The following is a 23,060-nucleotide window of genomic DNA, read 5'->3' as shown; positions in this document are numbered from 1 at the left end:
TGTGGTTGCCGGATGTCTGGAGACATCAAAAATGACCCCGCATTGCTAAAATTTGAACGGTCAGAGTTCAACCATCATTAATCTTCATATAACCCTAAAGACATCTTTAGCAGATCACGGGTCATCTCCAGAATTTTAATTATGACTATTCATAACCATCTGGACATTATTCAAAGGTCACGGGTCATCTCCGGAATTTTAATTATTACTATTCATAACCATCTGGACATCTTTAGCAGGTCACGGGTCATCTCCGGAATCTTAATTGTCTATTCATAACCATCTGGACATCATTAAAAGATCACGAGGGGGAGGGGTAAGGGCACAAAGTCAGGTCAAAGGTCATGACCTGTCAATCAATCAATTTTATTGACATAAAGTCAGTCATATCACTACTCACACTATACTCACCATTGGCAGTGAGTATATGAGTGTATTGTATTTGAGTGAAAGCATGATCAGGTGCGGGTGCATCAACATGAACTGGAAACAGACCACCAATTATCACATCTCCCTCTTTTTAAAGGCTCTCTGAAACAGATCTGATCTGCAGCCCACAGGATAGGCCTGCACCACAAACCCAAACCATCTCAACAATAAATCTTACCATCCACAACCACACAAGCAATATCATCACCATATATCAAAATAAGTGCAGGCTCACAGGTTTCCTGTGTAGTGTCTGGACCAATCAAACACACAATTGTTCATTAGAGTATCAAACAATCACAGACCCCCCCTTCACCCAGTCCACCACTGTAGGTGCAGGGAAGTCTCAGATGGCCCACAAAGCCTTCGGTTTCTATAGTGACCAGGACACCTCTGCCAGACCAGATAAACTTTACAACTCACAAGTATGTGAATCGAAACTTCCCCAACCAACTCTCTCTTAAACAGACTGCAATAGTAACTGACTTCTTTCATTAATTCCATTGTGGTTTAGGTATCTTTTCTTTTGTATTATGTTATGTTTTTATGCATGTGTTACTATAGATATAGATAGATATATTGTGTAGTATAACCACATGGTCATGTTTGGTATCTCTGAATTCGTATTTTGATGGTCTAAAGGATGATGCATATTATATGTCGATACACATGTAACATATTAGAGTTTCATGAATCCCTAGTAGATTTGCATGAATACCCACATGCAAAGTACCTTGCTCTCAGACAAAGGGTCATAAAAGCCCACTTTATATCCAAACCTCCCGCTTGGAATTTCAGCTTCTCTCATTGGTCAAGCCCATGCTGAGAGGTGTTACTCTTCCAGACTTTAAAGGGCTCACACACAGTTCCACCCTCTCTCTGCCCTTCTCCTCGACTCAAACACACGTCATCCCGCACCTCCCCCATATCCATGGGGGAGGGGGCGGCTCACCTAGCATTAGGAGATGAGGCCTAACTTACTTGAAAAGCCATGCGGCCTACTCACCCTTCTTCGAAGCCATGCGGTCTAAACTCTCAAGGAACTGGAAAGGACTTTCTGAACTGAACACATACGGAACCAATGCACAACAACAAGAGCTTGCAGGTATCCGTTCTTTCTACAAACGTAGATAGCTGCGTTTAAGGCGTTTTATGAAAAACGATTTCAGGTTGTTCAGAACCGTTCATTCCTCTACCATGCAACTCTCTCTCTCTCTCTCTCTCTCTCTCTCTCTCATACTCTCTCTCTCTCACGCGTTCTCTGTCTATTTATGTTTTATAAACACAAATAGAATAGTTTAATAAACAACCATATATTCACCTATAATGATTCTCTGTGCTGAATGCTTACATTACAATAGTCACTTAAACTGTTTCGATCTCATATTGCTACCTTAAGCCCTATTTTGTTCAATTGTTTTAACTCCGTTCTGATTAGTAAAACACGTTGCCGTGACGACGAGCTGAAGTAAGAGTAATCGATATCACTGAAGAATTTGCTGGACAAAGGAACAAGTCGATATCATCATTACTGTTACTAATCAGAAATTGGAAAATGTGTATATTTAATGACGATTATTATACACAGTTTCCTGTGAGTTAAACTACTTTCCCTGATTGAAATGTATGTTTTAAATAACTCATTTCATTCTATTCATTGGTCAACAGACCTGGTGGAGATTTACTGTGTACATGTGATGAGAGAAACATAGTCTCATACATGTGCACACACATACTGATCATTTTAAATTATTTGAGCTAACAAATTCACTACATAATGGCGTCAGAATGCGGGGCAGTTTTAAACTATGTGATGTGAGCAACTCAGGAATAATTTGTGTGTCTCCATGCTTGTTTATTCAAACTTGTCTCTCAACTCGCATCTCTTTTGTTTGTGCGTGTGTGTAAGAAAGGTGTGGACCCGCCCACCTTTAACACCTTAACAGATGCTTGAGCCTCTCGCGCAGAGAAACTCAACCGCTGTTAAAGATGTAACTTAACTGCAGTTTACTTATTGACCCTATAAAACGAAGAAATCTTTTATAGCGCGTCCTAACGCCACCCTAAATTGAGCGAAGAAATCCTTTTTTTAGCGTGAAGAAGTTGATTGAGCGAGTTTCCTCTTTCACCTTACAAGGCCTTTATATCTTTATATTTTGAATGTGCATTCCAATGCTAATCAGCTATCTTGCTCCTTTGGGTTAAAACCATCAGCGTAGCTACCTGATAAGGTTGACCCCGTTTGCTCATCGAATAGATTTAATATAGTAAACAACTTCGCGTTATTACTGTATAAATCTTGATCGAGTGTTATTTATTGTGGTTGTGCAAAGCACACACAAGTCTCGTGTCAGCAGCCTGACTCGAGATCGATGTGCACGCATCGTAACTAAGCAACCTTTTAATAGTGAAACCATCCTATTAAGTTAAAGTTTGCAAACACACACATGTACCTGTGTTCAGTAAAACGGACACAAGAAATATACACCCACGATAACGCGTCGCCATGGTAACTGCACTTAGATGCGCGTTTAAATCCACACAAGGTGGAATCTGAAATCCCGCATAAAAAGGTATTTCCCTCTATTAAAAGCTAGAAGTCTGTCTAACACCTCTTCTCATACCTATGCATGATTTCATGTTTTTGTTTGGGCCACAACGCTTATGGACAGTCCCAGTCAGTCTCTCCCTTCTCTTTTCCCTTTTGATTTTACATTATTAATTATTGTTATTTAAACCATAATGATAATTAACATAATGTTTTTTATTTTTTATTTTTTTATTTAACTTTAATTTTAATTATTTCACCGCTTTAGTTTCAACTTTCCCTTTAGCAATTATAATTGTTTTTGCTCATTTTTAATTTTTGATTAAACAGGCTTAATTCAAATTTAAACTGTGACCAAATCGATCAAATTGCACTCTCTCAGTACCCCAAAAGGGTAACTCAGCTCATTGCAGTCTCCCCCAGCTTGTGGGTCTGTTCCTGCTTTCTGAGCTCTGCCATTCCTCAGGTGTGACAACTCCATAACGCCCCCAGTCGGCAGCCCTGTCACCGACCCTAGGGCTGGCAGTCAGCTCACTTTCTCTCTTTTGCTTTTTTTTCCCTATTAGAGACTGAACCTGTCTGAACATCAGTGAAACCTTTGGTGACTACACCAATGAACTGAATAGCCCCAAAGTTAATCACTCATCATTAAGTTTACTCATAGTTTTCCTGTGTTTACCCACACAAATTATCTTCCCCCGTCTTTACGGCTAGGATAATAAGCGTTTAGTTTGCGTCACCATCTGATGACATCAGTTAAGTGCGCAACACATAGCCCACATTTTAGCTCATTAGTTCTGTACGGACTTGCATTGGCTCCTTGTGCTTTGTCTCTCCCTCTCTATCTGTGTCAACATGTCACCACGCAGTCCCGCCATCCAGTCCCGACAAGGCAAAGATGCCATCCTGCCCTGGATCTACAGTGACTACAGCACCTGAGCGGAGAGCAGCCGGACGACCACGCACACAGGCGAATGGATCACGATCCAGTCAAGAGCTACAGCCCGGATCATCAGTGACCACGCCCTCAACAAGATCGTCTGACTACTTTCTCCGCAGTGGAGAAAGCTTCACCCATGACGGAACCAGGACAGCACGCAGAATCGCCTAGACCAGCTGGATGTCCAGAGACAGCGGATGAAGAGGACAAAGACCTACAGGGGTCATTATACGAAAACGTGCCATTGTGTGTCCCTCAGGAAAAAAAAAGCTCTGTAAATCTTAATAAACCATTAAACAAATAAAATATTTTATAATTTAGTTTCCATAATATGTCTCATAATATAAGAATAAATTAAAATCCTTTAAAAACAAAAGAAACAGCAATTAATCACATTTTTGTGCAAAGCATCTTGCAGAAAAGTTGAAAATGGCCTGTCCCTCAGTATGATTTTTCTACTTCTACTTGCTATCGAGGCCAAAAAAGTCAAACTATCATAAAAAAACATATACTTGTATAAAGCCTTAAGTGTCAGTTCATTAGTCATGAATGGATTTTATTCTTAACATGTGTCAAATAAAAAAAAAAAAACACAATTTAGTCGGGTCCCTAGGTTCTCGTCAACCCTGTTACTTTTTATGAAAACACCTCTTTAAAGATAATGGACTCTTCCAAAAGTTGCATCATTTCCAGGAAGTGACATCATCTGCCTTTCAAGAAGTTGACGGTAGAAGACAAGTAAGTGTTCTCTTCTTTTAAAGGTCCCATATCGTCAAAATCAAAATTTCCTGGCTTTTTTCATGATAACTAAGGTCTAGGGGCTATCTAACTACCATATGAGTTTCAAAACAGTCAATCCACAGTAAACTGCACACAGCCTGCTTAAAGTAGCTGTTCATTTTCACAAGCAGCTGTGACTTCCGTAACGATGTGACGTCCGATCGACTCAAGTCACCGCCTTCAGTCACAAACCAACGTCCCACCCTCCTTTTGTCAAACCCCCAGACAACAACGCATCCATTCCATTGAGCAACAACAACAGGAAAACAAGTTGAGAAAACCCTGTTCAGTCGATAGATGTCAAGCTACGATCATTACACAGGCTTCAGAACAACGTGAATATAAGAGACCAGAGGCACGTCAACTTCAGCCTCTTTCACACAGCGATTCCGGTAAATACACGGATAATGTGTCCCACGATTTGTTCCGGAATTGTTTAATTTGGTTCATTCACAGTTGTTTTCCGGAATCTGTGCGTGCTTTACACACAAACCATAAAGACATGTGACGTTTGGATGTGAGATGTAATGCGACGCGTACGTTTCACTAAACTGAAACTAACCTGAACAAACTGTGCTTCAGCGCTGATAGTGAGGAGCTGGCTCTGCCTGATGATCGCTGCTTCATTCCACTTTGCACGTAACGTTATTTTTCGTTGTGAAGAGTCGCTTGATAACGTGCATCATTACTACAACACTGCCTTTAGGTTCTGGCTTTGGTTCACACAGTTCCCGTAATTTTCCAGAATCAGCGCGCATTGTGAAAGGGGCTTTACTAAAGCAACAGTTATGTAGCCTACTGCATTCGGTGTTTGTAAAAGAAAAAACATTAATGATCATTCTAAAATATCCTGTTGAGTATCAGCTCTCTCTATTGCTCTGATCTCGCTTACGCTTACAGCATACATGACCGTAGTTACCTGTGATTGGCCTGGTTGTGCGTCACTCAGAAAACAACAGGCCAATCAGAAGAGAGGCTCATGAATATTAATTAGATGGGCCAAAATCGACCTGTTTTTGACAGAGCTCCTAAAAAAGGAGCTGTAAAAATATTTTGAGATGGATTTTGGCACTTATACCGCAAATATATATTCTTAAGGACATCAACAAATAAAATAAACCTCCAGAAATGTGTACGATATGGGACCTTTAATGCATTTTCTTTGAGTTTATGTAATGTCTGAAAGACAGGGACACGCTCATTGTGTCAGCCCTGTTACCAGAAAAGCATACGTTAAAAAGTGATTTGTACATATTTAAAAATTTACATATATAACAACATTTAAGCCTCTCATTAAGGCACATAATGTGGTGTCATTACCTATACCTCATGGCTAGTAATGGCCGCCAATAACATTTTTCGTCAACCCTGTTACCGTCAACCCTGTTACCATTCCAGGATAACAGGGTTGACGAAAGTATGCTTTTGTGTGTCTTACCCATGTTGTATACCCAAGAAGGGTTAAATCAAGGGCAACTGGACTTGGTACTTCATTTGAAGATGTTTTGCCTCTCATCCAAGGGGTTTCTTCAGTTCTAAATGACTGATGGGGAGTGCCAGGTATTTAACCTCTGTGGGGTTGTCACCCCTGAGCCAACCCTTCTTGGATAACTATGACCTGGATGACTGAGAATTTTCATAGACGTACTTTTCTTACTAATAGTATTTACATAATATACATGTTTTTACAGTTTTCATCCCTAAAAATCATGTTTTTTATTTATTCTACTGATAGGTAGGCTAAAATGTGTTGAGGTTACTGATGTATACTGATGCACACAAGTGCATTGGGTTTTATAAATGTGCTTTATAAACCAAAAGTCATTATTATTTTTATTATGAGAAGTCAATCAATTAACAAGGTTGCTGTTAAAGTGTTTTACATATTTTTATTTGATTTGATTTTGTTAGGATGCCTCTTTCTGCAGCTGAGAAACAGCGCAGATACAGACAACGTAGAGATGCTGATCCCGAGAGACGAGAAGCATATTTAGAAAAAGAGAGGGCAAAATGGAGAAAGGACAGAGACACAGGGAAAAAGCAGTCAGTTAGTGAACTAAATGACAGAGAAAGGAGAGCCAAGCGGCGGAACTGGAGAGCAGCACAAGTGAAAAGCAGAACAGCCAAAGCAGCAAGTGCAGCAATCATAGAAAATATCTCAGTAGAGCTGTCTACAAAATATGCTGATTAGTCATGTTGAATTAAAGGTTTATGAATGTCCAATTAAGACTCCATTACACCCATAACTGTAACTCTAACAAGCAGTATAACCAATACGGTAACTGTTGTCAACCCTGTTACTGATGTGTCAACCCTGTTACTTGTATAATATTCTAATATCATTTAAAAAATGAAAATAAAAATGTAATCAACTAATTGTAAATGTTTAGTAAGAGAGGCTAATAATCCACTCAAAATTGAATTGAGGTGTTTTATTTTTGTTTCCATACATTTTTCTTAAAACAGAAGATGTTGGGAGAGTGTAATTTGGAAATGAACGTATTCATCCACTAAAAAAAAATAAAACTTTCAATATTCTCAATTCACAAAAACTCTTAATGTAACAAGGGGGGGGTTTATCTTTCACAGTATATCAGATTTGTTCTATGTATGTATTTAAAACCTTTTCAAAAAGTAATTAATATGTCGGTAACAGGGTTGACCAAACACACACATTTACGTTGGTTTTATTAAAATAAAATAAAAAATAAGATAGCCTGAGATGGCACGGCACATTTTCCTGAGAGGTAAGGATTTACTTCATCCAAAAAGGGGCTTAAAGATTTTCAAAACAGTACTTTGAAAATCAAACATTCAAAGTGGGAAATGGCACGTTTTCGTATAATGACCCACAGGATGAGAGGGGAGAGAAGCTTCAAGACACGCCTGCAACACCCCCACAGACTGAGCGCAGAGAGCAGTACAGCAGAACACTCCTAAACAGCAGAAGCTCTCTTTACAATGGCCCCGGGCAGACAACAACAACCATGCCATGGCCAAAGCCTATAAAGGCCACCTGCAAGCAGCCTACGCTGAAGTTCAAGCAACAACTCCACAAAGAAGCACAAAGTAAGCTGAACCCAGCACATCTTAAAGAACTCAAATTCTTGCAGAGAACAATGTGAACAGACCGGAGAGCTCAACACAAAATCTCTCCTGACGGTCTAACAGCCCACCGTTCACACCCCACATGCCAGCAAGCTGCCCAGGAATCTGACAGCTGTCACCACTAAATGCTGTCTCCCTGAACACTGCAGTAGGCTACAACACAAGCCCGTCTGCAAAACATTGACTTTTAAGCAAGAACATTGCCCAGTGTGACCACGAGACAGATCTGCTTAGCTCCACCTACAGCCAACAGGACCCCAGCCTTTTGTACCAGCAGTCAAAACTGTCAAAGTGCAATACAGCAGCTAAGAACATGCCTGCTACGACCTCTGAGCCTACGTGAGACGACACGACAGGCACCAAGGGAAGACGGCATCAACGCCAGAACTCTTTCCCCTCACACTGTGAGTCACCACCCAAATGCTACAGCCTTCTTCCGCACAGCGATCGCTCGATTCAGCGGACTCTACAGACATCCGGAAAACAGCCAAGCACCAGACAACACGCCCTGAGACGACATGGAGCAGACCACTTTCGCCGGTCAACCCGAAAGCTGGCATCTCATGGATACTCAGCAGACGGCCTCTGGAATGCTGAACCTTCTCGGCCATGCAGTCTTCAAGGCATGAAACAAAACATGGACTACGACAATCCAGTGAGCAGAATAGTGTAACGACGGCTTAGTCAACAGAGACTCCAAGGACATTGAAAGAACAGATCTTACAAGAGGCCTCCACAGCAGGAGTTTAAAAACCAAATCAGACTCTTTTGATTATGAGTGGCATGAAAACAACAACCCTCCAGTATGCCCTCCTTTTAAAATGTCCAAATTTTTGACACCTGGCCTGTCAACCACAGAGACACTAGATGACCACGGCACTCAGCTTCTCATCAGGCTGAACACTGGAAACAGGCCAAAACACACACACGGCCCAAAACATGCAAGCCTGGAGCTCCCACGCACCTGACCATCAGTGCTACGTGCATGTACGCACCACGTACAAATCACAGATGGACACGCCCTCTCTTCATCAGCACCAACCTGCTGACTGGTGTTGAAACCACACATTACAAAGATTTGGGCCCAAATATGGGAACTTAACCAGCCAGCCAACCAGTCAACTCATCGGAAGTTCACTGCCAGGTCACAAAAGTCAAGTGTGACATCTCAGCCACTGTTCACACGCTCCCGAAACTACAAGAGCACCAGGTACTTCATCAGATGTCAAGTGCACACAGCTCCCATCGCACTAATGCCTGACAACCATGGCCAACGCTGAGGACACCTGCGCTTTGAAATTAACCTGGAATAGACAATACAAAACCTGCTACTTCCTGTTTCCCACAGCTCCACAAGGACTCCCTCAACTGCGAGAAAGTCCTGCTAGATAAGACTACGCCCAGAAGTTTACACTCTGGCGAACAAACTACCTGCATTCACCAAAAGGGGTCACTGTTCGGCTCAAAACACAGTGTGGCCAAAACCCTAACGGTGCACACACATTCAATGGAATACGTGAAGCAGTGCCCACTCTAGAAGCCACACTCCCTTTCTGAAAAGAACTGCCCAATCAGGTAAACAAGCGCTCAAGACAATGTCACAAATACCAAAATGACACCTGCGCTCCACCAAATCCCTGATTTACACACACTGAATGGAGTATCATCTACCATCCACTACCTCCACCCTGGTCCACACTGACAGCGCGGCCAGAAGGGGGGTGGATTACACCTGCAGTGGCTCTCAGCAGAGCCCAGCACCCAGATGACAACAGCTGTGCTGCACAAGCCATCCAGCAATGTGCCAGTCACACCAGAAGACAGAGGGAATCACAGAGACCTGCCACCAACGTGTGATGTTTATAACTGTCAATACCTGTAGACCAAGGATCCCACGCACACAAACCCATGTGCTCATAGACCCAAGAGTGAGGCAAGACATGCCCAGAGCAGGTACCTAGTGGAAAACGACAAGCCTGTCCCACTGCAACACCTTAAGCCAGGCCACCTGACATCAAAGCACGAGTGACAGCTACCCGGATCAACCCTCCTGTCGCAGCAACTCACAAGAACTCCCTTTGAAAATGGCTAACCTGCATAGACTCAAAGTAGGCTAAGCTCAGTTTCAAACATCACCACTCAGATTAAAACATAGCAAACCAGAAGCCAGCCGAGCATCAACACCTGTTCCAGACAAGCATTGCCATCACAATAGGAACATTACATGCTCATCTGTGGAAAAACAGTGAAAGGCCCAGTAAAAATGGTATTTAGGAGGTATTTTGTGGCACCGCTCACAAGCAATGCTAACACACCTAACCTTATGCTGTCCGACCACACTAACGCACTAAGGCAAAAACAGCTCAGTGATGTCACACACATGCTGCATCTAGATGACAACATCTTCACATTTGTTCCTGATAACCAAACACTGCTACAGCTCCCAGCTTTCCAGAAACAAAAGGGGGGGTCAATGCTGATGCAGCGACAGAGGACATCAGAATATGCTAAGTTTGATGCCAGCTCGAACCAGCGGATTTCAAACGACACAGCCTCTCTACGATGCAAAGCAGCCAGGCCGGACCTCGAAATGCGGATGTAACCTACACAAAGGTCGAAGAGAAACATCTGTGAACGTTCACCATTTAGGCATTCTGGCCTGCCCCCACTCAATGTCTTTAACAACTGTGTCACCTGGCACAGAAAGCCTTTAACAAACACAAGGCCTCCTCAGAAAGGGTTCTTAAGACCCCACTGACTGTGATCTACAAAACCCAAAGTATAAAGTTGGCACCAGAAGGCACCCGGGTATGGCTTCAGCGCAAGACCCTCCTATAAAGATTCCTAGTCAGCCTAAGACTCACAACCTTTAAAGCAGGTGAAAACATGTGCTCAAGGAAAGCAAGAGTCTACATTAGCAGATTTTGGAATTTGGCTGCTTGAATGGAAATCTTAAATGGAAGTCAAAGTCCCACGTGTCAACAGACTATGCACAGCTCTTTAAAACCTACAGAAATTTGCTACTCGTAATTTGAATTGACACTGCTGCGCATTGGTTTCCACAACAATGACCTGTCACAGGAAAGCACCACCTCCAGAGAGTGCATATATCATGACAGCAAACTGTAAGAAAACCACTTGTGCCAGTTAACACTAGAATTACTGACTTTTTTATTTTTTGGTGAAAGTCCTGAGGTGTGAATCACCCCTGCTGAGATTTTCACACTTCTTCAGCTCGATTGTCCTCCTGCTTTTGTTGTGCAAACACACCCATTTACCTGTGAGGCCTGGCACATTGGCATTTTTTTACTCAGTGTAACTCAAGGCAGGCCAAACCTCTGTGTGACATGGAAACCTTCAAAAATGCCTGCCATATCTATAAAAAATATTCAACACATTGACTGACCTGCAAATATTAAAGACACATATTCACATTATATGGGAACACAACTGTTTTATTTATAAAAAATGTGTGCAAACATGTTCGTACACATACAGAATTATAACACATCACTGAATTATAACACCAAAAGCAAATTTTCTTTTTTGTGTGATCGCTCCAGCTTTCATATGCTCTGTCCTCTGCCTGTTCATGTAAAAAAATAGCAAAAAAAAACAACAACCCTAAAAAAAGCTGCCCCTCAGTTCCTGGTTCACCTCTGATCTGTCTACATTGGTCCCACAAGTGGAAAATCTGCATTGTCACTGCAGAAATGTGGACAGTGCAACTCAGAGGGCAATCAGAGGGCAATTGGCACTTTTTGCAGTGTTCCAATGACATCGCAAATGATGATAGGCCAATACTGTAATCAAGGGGCAACCAATTTCAATGGGAGGGCAATTGGCACTTTGGCAGCATTCCATTGCCATGGCATTGATGGCAGTATGGCAGACACTGTACTGCAAATAGGCCGGCTTTTCACAACATATGAATGCTGTAGAGGTGGCCAAAAGGTGTGATTCTATCTATTGTGACTGTGTATGTAAGGGAGTGGCAAAAGCTGACCGACTCAGGTGGGAGATTCATTTCTTCTTCGCATTTTTGAGAACACACATCAGGATGGACTCCGTATCACTGCCATGCAGGAAGAACCTCTCCGCACAACAGGCTTTGGCCTGGCTTCAGGAAATGGACGAAGCTGACTCTGATGGAGGAGAGATTTCATTTGTCCAGCAGGCCTCTGACTCCTCCTCAGAAGAATCAGAAAAGGAGACGGAACAAAACCACAACACGCCTCCACGGAAGATGCGCCGTAGTACTGGGAAGCCCTGTAAGACTCAGACGGCAAAAGACGGCACTGTGTGGGCAGAGGAGGACATTGGAATACCCAGCGCAGTAGCAAATCACTCATGCTTCACTGCGCAAGCTGGACCCACAGAGTCTGCTAAGGTTTGTCATTACCATAGTACATATGATATTTATATAAACCCATTTAGAGTGAGGTTCATGTAAATTTACCATTCTCTATTTGTTTATCTTCCGACAGCGTAAAATTACAAGCGTGCTCCAAAGCTTCCTTTGTCTGTTAGACGTGGGAATGCTGCAGACCATCAGGGAGTGCACGGTCCACCAAGCCCGCAGAACAGAGCCAGACTGGAATTTGGCAATTCATGAACTGATGGCATTCATTTCAATTCTGTTTGTAAGAGCAATCATGTGTCCCGTTGGTGCCATTGTGGATTGCTGGTCAGAAAGCTTTCTGGTGCCTGTAATCAAAGAGACAATGCCCCGAGATTCATTTCAATTATGCAACACCTTCGATTTGATGACAAGGACACGCGGGCAGAACGGGTGAAGACAGACAAATTTGCTGCGATCTCCGACATCTGGACACGCTTCAACAAGAACTGTGCTGAGAGTTTCACTCCAGGAGAACACATGACCATAGATGAACAGCTGTTCCCTACCAAGGTACGTTGTCCATTCACACAGTATATTGCAACCAAGCCAGACAAATTTGGGATCAAGAAATTTGGGATCAAGTTCTGGATGGCCACGGATTTGGAGACCAAATATGTTTGCAAGGCATCTCCTTACTTGGGAAAGGACCCCAGTCGTCAGAAGGGAGAGAGGCTGGCAGAGAATGTGGTCATGAATCTGATGGAGCCATTTTTGGATAAAGGGAGAAATGTCACAACGGACAATTTCTTTACTTCACTGTCACTGGCGCACAGACTGCTGCAGCGTCAAACAACGCTACTGGGCACGATGAATAAAGTCCGACGTGAACTTCCTCAACTAGCAAAAGACACTGCACAGCGAGAGGTATTCTCCACTTCAGTGCTTAGAAGTGGCAGTGTCTCCTTGACAATTTATGCCCCTAAAAAAAAGAAGACTGTGTGTGTTCTAAGTTCCATGCACCAAAACGTGACGATCGGTGATGGCAGAAAGAGGAAACCCAACATGATAACAGACTATAACCACATGAAGGTATGTGAATTTGTGTATAATTTTACACCAGTACTACAATGTTTTCTGATGTGTACTATACAGACCTATAGAAAAAAGCACATATACTCATGACTCTCTCTCTCTCTCTCTCTACTTTTACAGTGTGGTGTAGACGTGTTGGACCAAATGGCACGGATGTATTCGGTAAGAGCAGCAACACGCAGGTGGCCAGTAGCAGTTTTTTACAATATGCTGGACCTAGCGGCGGTGAATGCCTACATTTTGTACAAGGCATGTACTGGGTGGACAGGCAAAAGAAGATTGTTTCTGAGTCTTCTAGCAAAGGAACTTCGTTGCCGATTCATGCAACAGAAGGAAATATTGGCACAGAGGCAGGCTGCTGAAGCTGCTGTGCCAGGGACTGTACAGACAACACAGTGCCAGGTGCAAGAGAGCTGCAACAGGAATCGCAGCAGGTATTCCTGTGCAACATGTAAAAAATTCACCTGTGCCAAATGCAGGGACAATGGACACTGGGTCTGCAAACTCTGCAAAGTTTGAAACACTTATATAAAATAAATATGTATCAGCAATTCCAGCGTTACGGACGTGACATTCAAGGTCAAAACCTGAAATATAAATTCTCGTAAATGTTATTCTTTACCAATATATTGAACTATCTCTTTATATTTTTCGAAACCACTTAAAATAGAGTCCAGACATAAGAAAAGTTTCAGTCTAAAACCCTGTTTTATATTTTAAATGAGGGAAATACACATGCGTTACGGACGTGACAAAAAAAGACAGGAGTTTCTGGGAGACACCATATTTTGTAAAATTTCTGTGATTTACAATGCACAAAGCAGAAGTAACAATATCTGCCGAATTGACAAGGGTTGGCTATTTACAATACCTAAAATATCAATTTTGTTTAAATTTTCGCTTTTATGTTTCAGAGGAAAAATCAGCGTTACGGACGTTACATCTCTCCGTTATGGACGTGACCGTTCTGAAAGCGGAATTTATCCGACTATGGAAATGCGCATAAAATGCTTTAAAAACTTTAACAGAGATGTCTAATAGTAACTTATAGTAAGTAATAAACATTCGTTTAGGCCATTATTTAACTAATTAATGTATACAAAAAGGAGACATTTTTATTTTTTTATTAATAAACTAATGTTTTCTTGTCAGCTGCCAGATGAAATTCACAGTGCTGACTCGCATCTCCACAGGCCTATTGAATGTGGCTTTAGAGAGAAATAAAGCCTTCATTTTACATAAACAGGGAGCATTTAATTTAGTTTTTAATTGGTTCGTTTAATAGTAGACATTTTAAGCTTCTATAGACATATCTCTTGCCTATAGCCTATGTGAGACACACGCTGAGTTCTGGCTCTTTTTTGAGAAACGCTCCAGCCAGAGACAGACAGAGATGGCAGAAAGCGCATGCTGTCTGTCTTTAGTATTTGTATATAAAAAAAAAAAAGCTTACGTTAAATCAGGTTTGAACCGATTTTACGTTGTTTCATTATCAGGAAAAAAAATCAAGTGATTTCACGGGCGCCTCCCTGTCATATGCACATTAATATTCCATGCAAACTCTTGAATATGGGCCGAAAACGTAGCCTACCTTTGCGTATGTTAAGAGTTTGAAATCCGCATTAAAATAAATTTTAACCAGTCTACATCCAAGAAAGTTAGAACCTATAAATTGAAGACTATTTGACACATTAAAATGATCTAACAGACCAATGCCGCTCCAATTCATTGATCATTGCTGATCAGGATTAAACGGATGCCGCTGAAGAAATATTTTAATGACTTGCTTATGCATTAAATAACTAAGACACAATGTAAGTTAAGTAAAATATGTTGAATATATAATAGGCCCGTCTACTGTACAAATATTTATAAAATAGACTGCGAATAAGACGGCGAATATAAGACGACAGATGGCAATTGTTTACTTATGCACCACAAATCAAATTGCACTACTTGTTTCTTAACCTTAAATACCTTTTGTGTAATATCATGCACAGTTATTATGTATTGTATAGTCTGTCTTAAATTATGATGTATGTTAGATTACCACTTAGTAATTAGTTATGTACAGGTATAAAAATTGCTCTTACGTCTATTGTTGTTTATATTTGTTTATTTATGTACCGTGGTCCTGCGAGACGCGGAATTTCGTTATTTATTTGAGATTCACGTTTTGCATCTGCATAACAAAAAATATTTTTATATGCAATGATACGAAATTAATCCAAACAAAATGTGTTTTGAAAAACATATTTAGACAAAAAAATGTATATATTAAAAAAGCTAATAAATAAAGCAGCATGCTTGCTCAACATGCAAAATCTAGTACTCAGCATGAATGCAGCACAGATAGCGACGAGTTATTTGAAACACACAAAAGTTAAAATTATATAATGTTGACAATGCACATTATTAAAAAAAAAAAAAAAAAAAAATACTAAAAAAAAAAAATTACAGTCCGTCTGTGCATATTTATACCCGGACAGCAAATGCTTAGGCTACCTCCGCGAAGTTCTCGCTGAGAATGTGATTTTTAAAATGTTATTAGAATTAATTTATTTCTAAACTAGAAAACCTGCCTGAAACTAGTCATAGCAGATTAGTCATCAGCAACGAAGTAAACAAACGCGCTGACGCAATAGATGCGCAAACGAGCACATCTGCCTAAGGGAGAAGAGTTGGCCATTCACAAAGCATAAAATATCAATTTTAATTCAGTTTTCGTTTATGTTTTTAATACCAATTAAACTTCACTTTCTTTAGATGTATTTCTCATGTATATGAGGCAGATGCACCACAATTTTAAGTTGTTTATTTTCTTTTTTTTATTATTATTAATTTAAGTTGTTTCATTATCAGAAAAAAAAATGCTTTTTTAGAAAAAAGTGATGGCGCAGGCACCTCCCTGTCATGCATGCGCATTAGTTTTCGGCACAAGCACTTGAATATCAGTAATAGCATATTTAAATTAGGTTAATGCTAGAGTGTGGGATCCACATTAAAATAAATCTTCACAAGTCTACATCCGAGACAAACGCAGTTATAACCTGCAAATTGAAGGATATATTTGACGTTTTAAAATGATCTAATGGGCCGATGCCGCTCCAATTCGTTGATCATTAATGGCTGTTAATCGAGATTACGCAGATGTCGCAGCATAAACTTGTTTTAATAAATCGCTTATGCATTAAATAATAAAGATACAAAACAGGTTATTAAATATGCTGAATACATTTTGTACAAATATTTATAAAATGGGAAAACCTAATCTTATTCGCAATCTAGCATTTTGCATCTGCATAAAATAGTGAATTATTTTTAACATGCATTGATACAAAATAAAACCAAACAAGATTTGTAAGAAAAGAATATTTAGACAAATATGAGTGTTGTAACCCCACAGCACATCCCTTGCTCACTCAGCAGCATGCGCGCTGAACATTCAAAATCTTACTTTCTGCATGAATGCAGCGCAGATAGCGACACAAGTTATTTGAAATACATAAAATGTTTAAATAAGATAATACTGACAATGAAAATTATATGACATTTCAATTAGTTTTGACGATTTTTTTCCTTTAGTCCGCCTGCGCATTTCTGACCCGCACATCAAATGCAGTCTATCTCCGCGTTGTTTTTAGTTGAGAATGCAATTTCTGAAATTTTAGAATGAATTAATTTCTAAAATGTTATGATAGGAAAACCCTCAAACAGGTCACAGTAGTATAGAAATACACAGGCTATCAGTCATCCGTAAGAGTCACGTCCGTAACGGTCACGTCCGTAACGCATTATTATGGCTGATAAGAGCAAAGAATTGAGATGGGCTGTTGATCATAATAAGCATGGCCATAAGTTGGCTTTGTACAGAAAGTTTCAAGTTAATTGCATTAGTAATTACTAAATTAAATAAACTTAATCTTTAAAACGTTACGGACGTGACACAACGCTGAAGCGTCCTGACGCCATAAATCTAGCCCTTATAAAACCAAAAATCATAGCTGTTTCGACAAAGTGAGTTTATTTACTTTTCATACAGGCCTCCATCTTTCTACAAAATACTTACTGTTGGCATAAAATTAAAAAAATAGGCAGTCTTTAATCTCTCATTTGAAACCATGAAATACAGTCAAATGAAAATGTAATTTTACAATAGGTGCACCCATCATATGTGGTGGAAAAACGTCTCAGGTTACGTATGTAACCCTGGTTCCCTGAGGGAACGAGACACTGCGTCCTGAGACACTTTGGGGAACGCCATTGGCGGGCCGCACTCTGAGTCATGTCCAACGTCCAATGAGAAACGGGAGTGACGTCACAGGCGCGGTGACGTCATCGACCAGGAAGTATATAAGCACGTGCGTTTGAAGCTGGCGTCGGCTTATAGGAATGAAGCGAGCGCAGCAGGGATGCGGGAATTATGGTCCGAGACGCAGTGTCTCGTTCCCTCAGGGAACCAGGGTTACATACGTAACCTGAGACGTTCCCTTCCGGGAACTCTACACTGCGTCCTGAGACACTTTGGGGAACGAGGTATCAACGCCCCCATAATTTCCAAGGCCCTGCCCAGTTTTTGTCTGCTAGGCCAAGGGTGGAAAAGTTGTGTCTTGGTACACTTCAGCCTGGGAAACTTGCCAGGACATGAGTGATAATACATCTCTGTCTGTGGAGCCCACCAGACAAGAGGGAGAGAATGTACCTCGGCCCTCGGGCACACGAGGTTAGCATAATCCAGTGTCTGGAATACTTACCTGATGAGACACTATGGAAACTCCGCCTGGTGATCTTGCCAGGACGCGAGTGATAATGCATCTCTGTCTGTGATCAACCACCAGACAAGAGGGATAAATGAGCCTCGGCCCTCAGGCACACGAGGCTAGGGTTCTCAACCGCTGCCTGTCACAAGACCAGTGCAGGGGGAGAAAGGCTCCTCGGCCCTTGGGCACACGAGGAGAAGTGGTAGTCCTTTGTCTGCGCTACGGCCAGACCAAGAGGGACACAAGAAGTGCCTCGTGATCTTGCCAGGGCACTGGAATTCATCTCTGTCTGTGATCAACCACCAGACAAGAGGGATAAATAAACCTCGGCCCTCGGGCACACGAGGCTAGGGTTCTCAACCGCTGCCTGTCATAAGACCAGCGCAGGGGGAGAAATGCTCCTCGGCCCTTAGGCACACGAGGAGAAGTGGTAGTCCTTTGTCTGCGCTACGGCCAGAACAAGAGGGACGCAAGAAGTGCCTGGTGAACGTGCCAGGACACTGGAATACATCTCTGTCTGTGATCAACCACCAGACAAGAGGGATAAATGAGCCTCGGCCCTCAGGCACACGAGGCTAGGGTTCTCAACCGCTGCCTGTCACAAGACCAGTGCAGGGGGAGAAAGGCTCCTCGGCCCTTGGGCACACGAGGAGAAGTGGTAGTCCTTTGTCTGCGCTACGGCCAGACCAAGAGGGACACAAGAAGTGCCTGGTGATCTTGCCAGGGCACTGGAATTCATCTCTGTCTGTGATCAACCACCAGACAAGAGGGATAAATAAACCTCGGCCCTCGGGCACACGAGGCTAGGGTTCTCAACCGCTGCCTGTCATAAGACCAGCGCAGGGGGAGAAATGCTCCTCGGCCCTTAGGCACACGAGGAGAAGTGGTAGTCCTTTGTCTGCGCTACGGCCAGAACAAGAGGGACGCAAGAAGTGCCTGGTGAACGTGCCAGGACACTGGAATACATCTCTGTCTGTGATCAACCACCAGACAAGAGGGATAAATGAGCCTCGGCCCTCAGGCACACGAGGCTAGGGTTCTCAACCGCTGCCTGTCACAAGACCAGTGCAGGGGGAGAAAGGCTCCTCGGCCCTTGGGCACGCGAGGAGAAGTGGTAGTCCTTTGTCTGCGCTACGGCCAGAACAAGAGGGACACAAGAAGTGCCTGGTGAACGTGCCAGGACACTGGAATACATCTCTGTCTGTGATCAACCACCAGACAAGAGGGATAAATGAGCCTCGGCCCTCAGGCACACGAGGCTAGGGTTCTCAACCGCTGCCTGTCACAAGACCAGTGCAGGGGGAGAAAGGCTCCTCGGCCCTTGGGCACACGAGGAGAAGTGGTAGTCCTTTGTCTGCGCTACGGCCAGAACAAGAGGGACACAAGAAGTGCCTGGTGAACGTGCCAGGACACTGGAACACATCTCTGTCTGTGATCAACCACCAGACAAGAGGGATAAATGAGCCTCGGCCCTCAGGCACACGGGGCTAGGGTTCTCAACCGCTGCCTGTCACAAGACCAGTGCAGGGGGAGACAGGCTCCTCGGCCCTCGGGCACACGAGGAGAAGTGGTAGACCTTTGTCTGCGCTACGGCCAGAACAAGAGGGACACAAGAAGTGCCTGGTGGACCGCCAGGACACTAGAAAACATCTCTGTCTGTGATCAACCACCAGACAAGAGGAACACAGGCCTCGGCCCTCGGGCACGCGAGGCAGGATATCACACCTCTCGCCTGGAGGACTGCCAGGTCGAGAGGGTAGAAATCCTTTTCCTCCATAGAGGAAAGCGCCTAAGCACCTCTAGGCCTAGCAATGCTAGGGCTGAAGGACGACTGAGCCAGGAGTGACTCTGAGGTCTAGTTCGTAGAATCTGACGAACGTTAGAGGTGAGGACCAACCCGCCGCACTGCAGATGTCCTGGATCGGGACACCTGCCATCAGAGCTTTAGAGGCTGCAATGCCTCTAGTTGAGTGAGCCTTGACTCCCATCGGGGATGGGAGACCAGAGGACTCGTAGGCAGTAGAGATGGCATCAATGATCCACTTACTGATAGTAGGCTTGGAAGCCGGGCACCCCCTCTTAGGGGGGCCGTAACAGACCAAAAGTTGCTCTGATTTACGCCACAGGGCAGCTCTGTGGACATAAGTGTCCAGTGCTCTTACTGGACACATTAAGTTATACTTCCTCTGGTCGTGCTCCACGAATGGAGGAGGGTAAAACGCTTGGAGCGTTATTGGCTGTGGTGTCGCTGATGGGACCTTGGGTACGTACCCAGCTCGTGGGTAAAGGAATGCTTTGGCCAACCCTGGGGCAAAGTCAATGTAAGAAGGGGCCACTGAAAGGGCCTGCAGGTCCCCGACTCTCTTGAGAGACGTTAGCGCCAGCAGCAGTGCTGTCTTTAGGGTAAGCATCCGATCGGAGGCCTCCTCCAGAGGCTCGAAGGGAGGCTTACACAGCGCCTCCAACACCACAGCTAAGTCCCATGTAGGGACTTTCGGTCTTGCACGAGGCCTCAGCCTGAGTGCACCGCGGAGGAAACGTGAGACCAGGGGGTTCTTGCCCACTGAAAGACCGCCATGAAGGGCGTGGTAAGCCGAAATAGCCGCCACGTACACCTTCAAGGTGGAGTGAGCTAACCCAGCGGACAAACGAGTTTGCAGGAACTCCAGCACTGTACCAACCGGGCAGTGGACTGGGTCTAAGCGGCGTTCATGACACCATGACGCAAACAGGTTCCACTTTAGGCCATAAAGTTTCCTCGTAGAGGGAGCTCTGGATTGAAGGATGGTCTCAACAACCTCGGTTGAGAGACCAGCTTCTATGAGTTGTGCCCCCTCAGGGGCCACACCCATAACTTCCACTTCTCTGGGTGGGGGTGGCATATTGCGCCCCCAGCCTGAGAAAGAAGGTTGCTCCTGACAGGAATCTCCCATGGAGAGCCGTCGAGGAGGGCGATTATATCCGAGAACCATACTCGGGCCGGCCAGTACGGGGCTACTAGCAGCAGCCGTACTCCGTACCGGCGCACTCTTTCCAGAACTCCCGGGAGCAGAGCGATTGGGGGAAAAGCGTACAGACGAAGCCTCGGCCACGTCTGTACCATGGCATCCAGTCCGAGAGGAGCTGGAGGAACTAGAGAGTACCAAAGGGGACATTGCGATGTCTCCTGAGTCGCAAAGAGGTCCACCTGGGCTTGACCAAAGACTCTCCATATCTGCTTCACCACCTGAGGGTGAAGCATCCATTCCCCGGGCCTCAGCCCCTGCCTCGACAGGACGTCTGCTCCCACATTGAGACGTCCAGGAATGTGAACTGCTCTCAATGAGAGAAGCTTCCCTTGTGACCACAGGATGATCTGGCACGCCAGCTTGTATAAGGGGCGTGAACGCAGACCTCCCTGGTGGTTTATATAGTAGACCACCGCCGTGTTGTCTGTGCGGACCAGCACGTGACGGTTTCTCAGGTCTGGAAGGAAATGCTTCAGAGCCAGGAACACTGCCAACATTTCTAGGCAATTTATGTGCCAAGAGTGATGCCGGTCGTTCCATAGGCCTTGGGCGGAGCGGCCACTCATGACCGCTCCCCACCCGGTGGGGGATGCATCTGTCGCTAGCGTGACGTGGCGGCAAGGAGCTCCCAGCGCTGGACCTTGTAATAGGAACCAGGGCTTTTTCCACATGACTAAGGCACGTAGGCAGCGCCGCGTGACCTTGATCTTGCGGAATGGGTTCCCCCTCGGGGAAAACCCTTTGGTTTTGAGCCACCACTGCAGTGGTCTCATGTGCAGCAGTCCAAGAGGTATCACGTTGGATGCAGCTGCCATAAGACCTAACAGTACTTGGAACTGTTTGACAGTGAGTAGCAGGCCTAGCTTGACCGCTTTTGCTGCAGTAAGGATCGACTCGATCCGAGCAGGTGACAATCGTGCCTGCATCGTGGTCGAATCCCAGATTACACCTAGATAAGTGGTTCTCTGTAATGGAGACAGCACACTTTTCTTGGCGTTGAGTCTCAACCCCAGCTTTTTCATGTGAGCAAGAACAACATCTCGATGTTGAGCCGCTAACTCTTCTGAACTGGCTAGGATGAGCCAGTCGTCTATGTAGTTGAGTATGCGGATGCCCTGGAGTCGCAGTGGAGCCAGAGCAGCATCCACACACTTCGTGAAAGTTCGGGGAGAGAGCGCTAGGCCGAACGGAAGAACTCTGTATTGGTAAGCTTTGCCCCTGAAAGCGAACCTGAGGAACTTCCGGTGTTGAGGAAGGATGGAGATGTGAAAGTATGCGTCTTTCAGATCTATCGTGACAAACCAGTCCTCGGACCTGATTTGAGACACGACCTGTCTGACAGTCAACATTTTGAACTTCAGTTTTCTTACTGAGAGGTTTAGCTGTCTGAGATCTAAAATGGGCCGCAGGCCCCCATCCTTCTTGGGAACAATGAAGTACCGGCTGTAGAACCCGGATTCTCTGTGTTGAGGAGGGACCACCTGGATGGCCTCCTTCCTCAGGAGAGTATTCACTTCCTGTTCCAATACCAGAGCCTGCTCGGGGCCTACCAGAGTAGGAAATACCCCGCTGAAAGGCGGCGGCTTGGCGCCGAATTGAATGGAATAACCTTTCTCTACAGTATGCAGGACCCACATAGAAATATTTGGCAGTAGTTTCCACGCTGCCAGAAATTCTACTAAGGGAACCAACCTCTCGAGGCTGGTTTCTGGATTTATTTGGAGAGCTACCTCGGTGGCCTGTAACAGCGAACTGGCAGGATGCACCTGAAGTAAGCGCTCTGGAAACCCCCATGGGGGTGGCGAACTCTCTGGTTCCGCTACGTTTCCGGGCGGAAAGACCGGAGAAAGATGTTCGCGGGAGACTGCCGCGCCCTGTAACACCGGCAGTGTTAGCTGACGAATCTCCTGAGGGCCCGAAGAGAGGTGGTCACCGTACTCCTCAGAGGCGGTGAAGCACCTAAGTCTTCGAGAGGGGCTGCCCTCATCGGCCCTGAGCCACAACCATCAGGGCCGTTTAGCTGAGGTCCTCTTTGACTGAAGGACGACCCTCA

At 44.2% G+C, this 23,060-nt stretch overlaps 1 protein-coding gene across 1 annotated transcript; it reads left to right on the top strand.

Annotated features, from left to right (window-relative positions):
- The first annotated feature begins 11,535 nt into the window (after window positions 1-11,535).
- Window positions 11,536-12,601, top strand: LOC141345248 (uncharacterized). Its single transcript, XM_073850133.1, has 2 exons — window positions 11,536-12,195; window positions 12,293-12,601. Exons 1-2 carry the CDS (start codon window positions 11,734-11,736, stop codon window positions 12,599-12,601), a joined length of 771 nt encoding a protein of 256 aa, XP_073706234.1. The 5' UTR covers window positions 11,536-11,733.
- The last annotated feature ends 10,459 nt before the right edge of the window (window positions 12,602-23,060 follow it).

Source organism: Garra rufa, chromosome 11 (genome assembly GCF_049309525.1).
Source record: "Garra rufa chromosome 11, GarRuf1.0, whole genome shotgun sequence".
NCBI lineage: Eukaryota > Metazoa > Chordata > Actinopteri > Cypriniformes > Cyprinidae > Garra > Garra rufa.
Note: the sequence above shows the minus strand (reverse complement) of the source record. Positions and strands in the feature narration are given on the sequence as shown.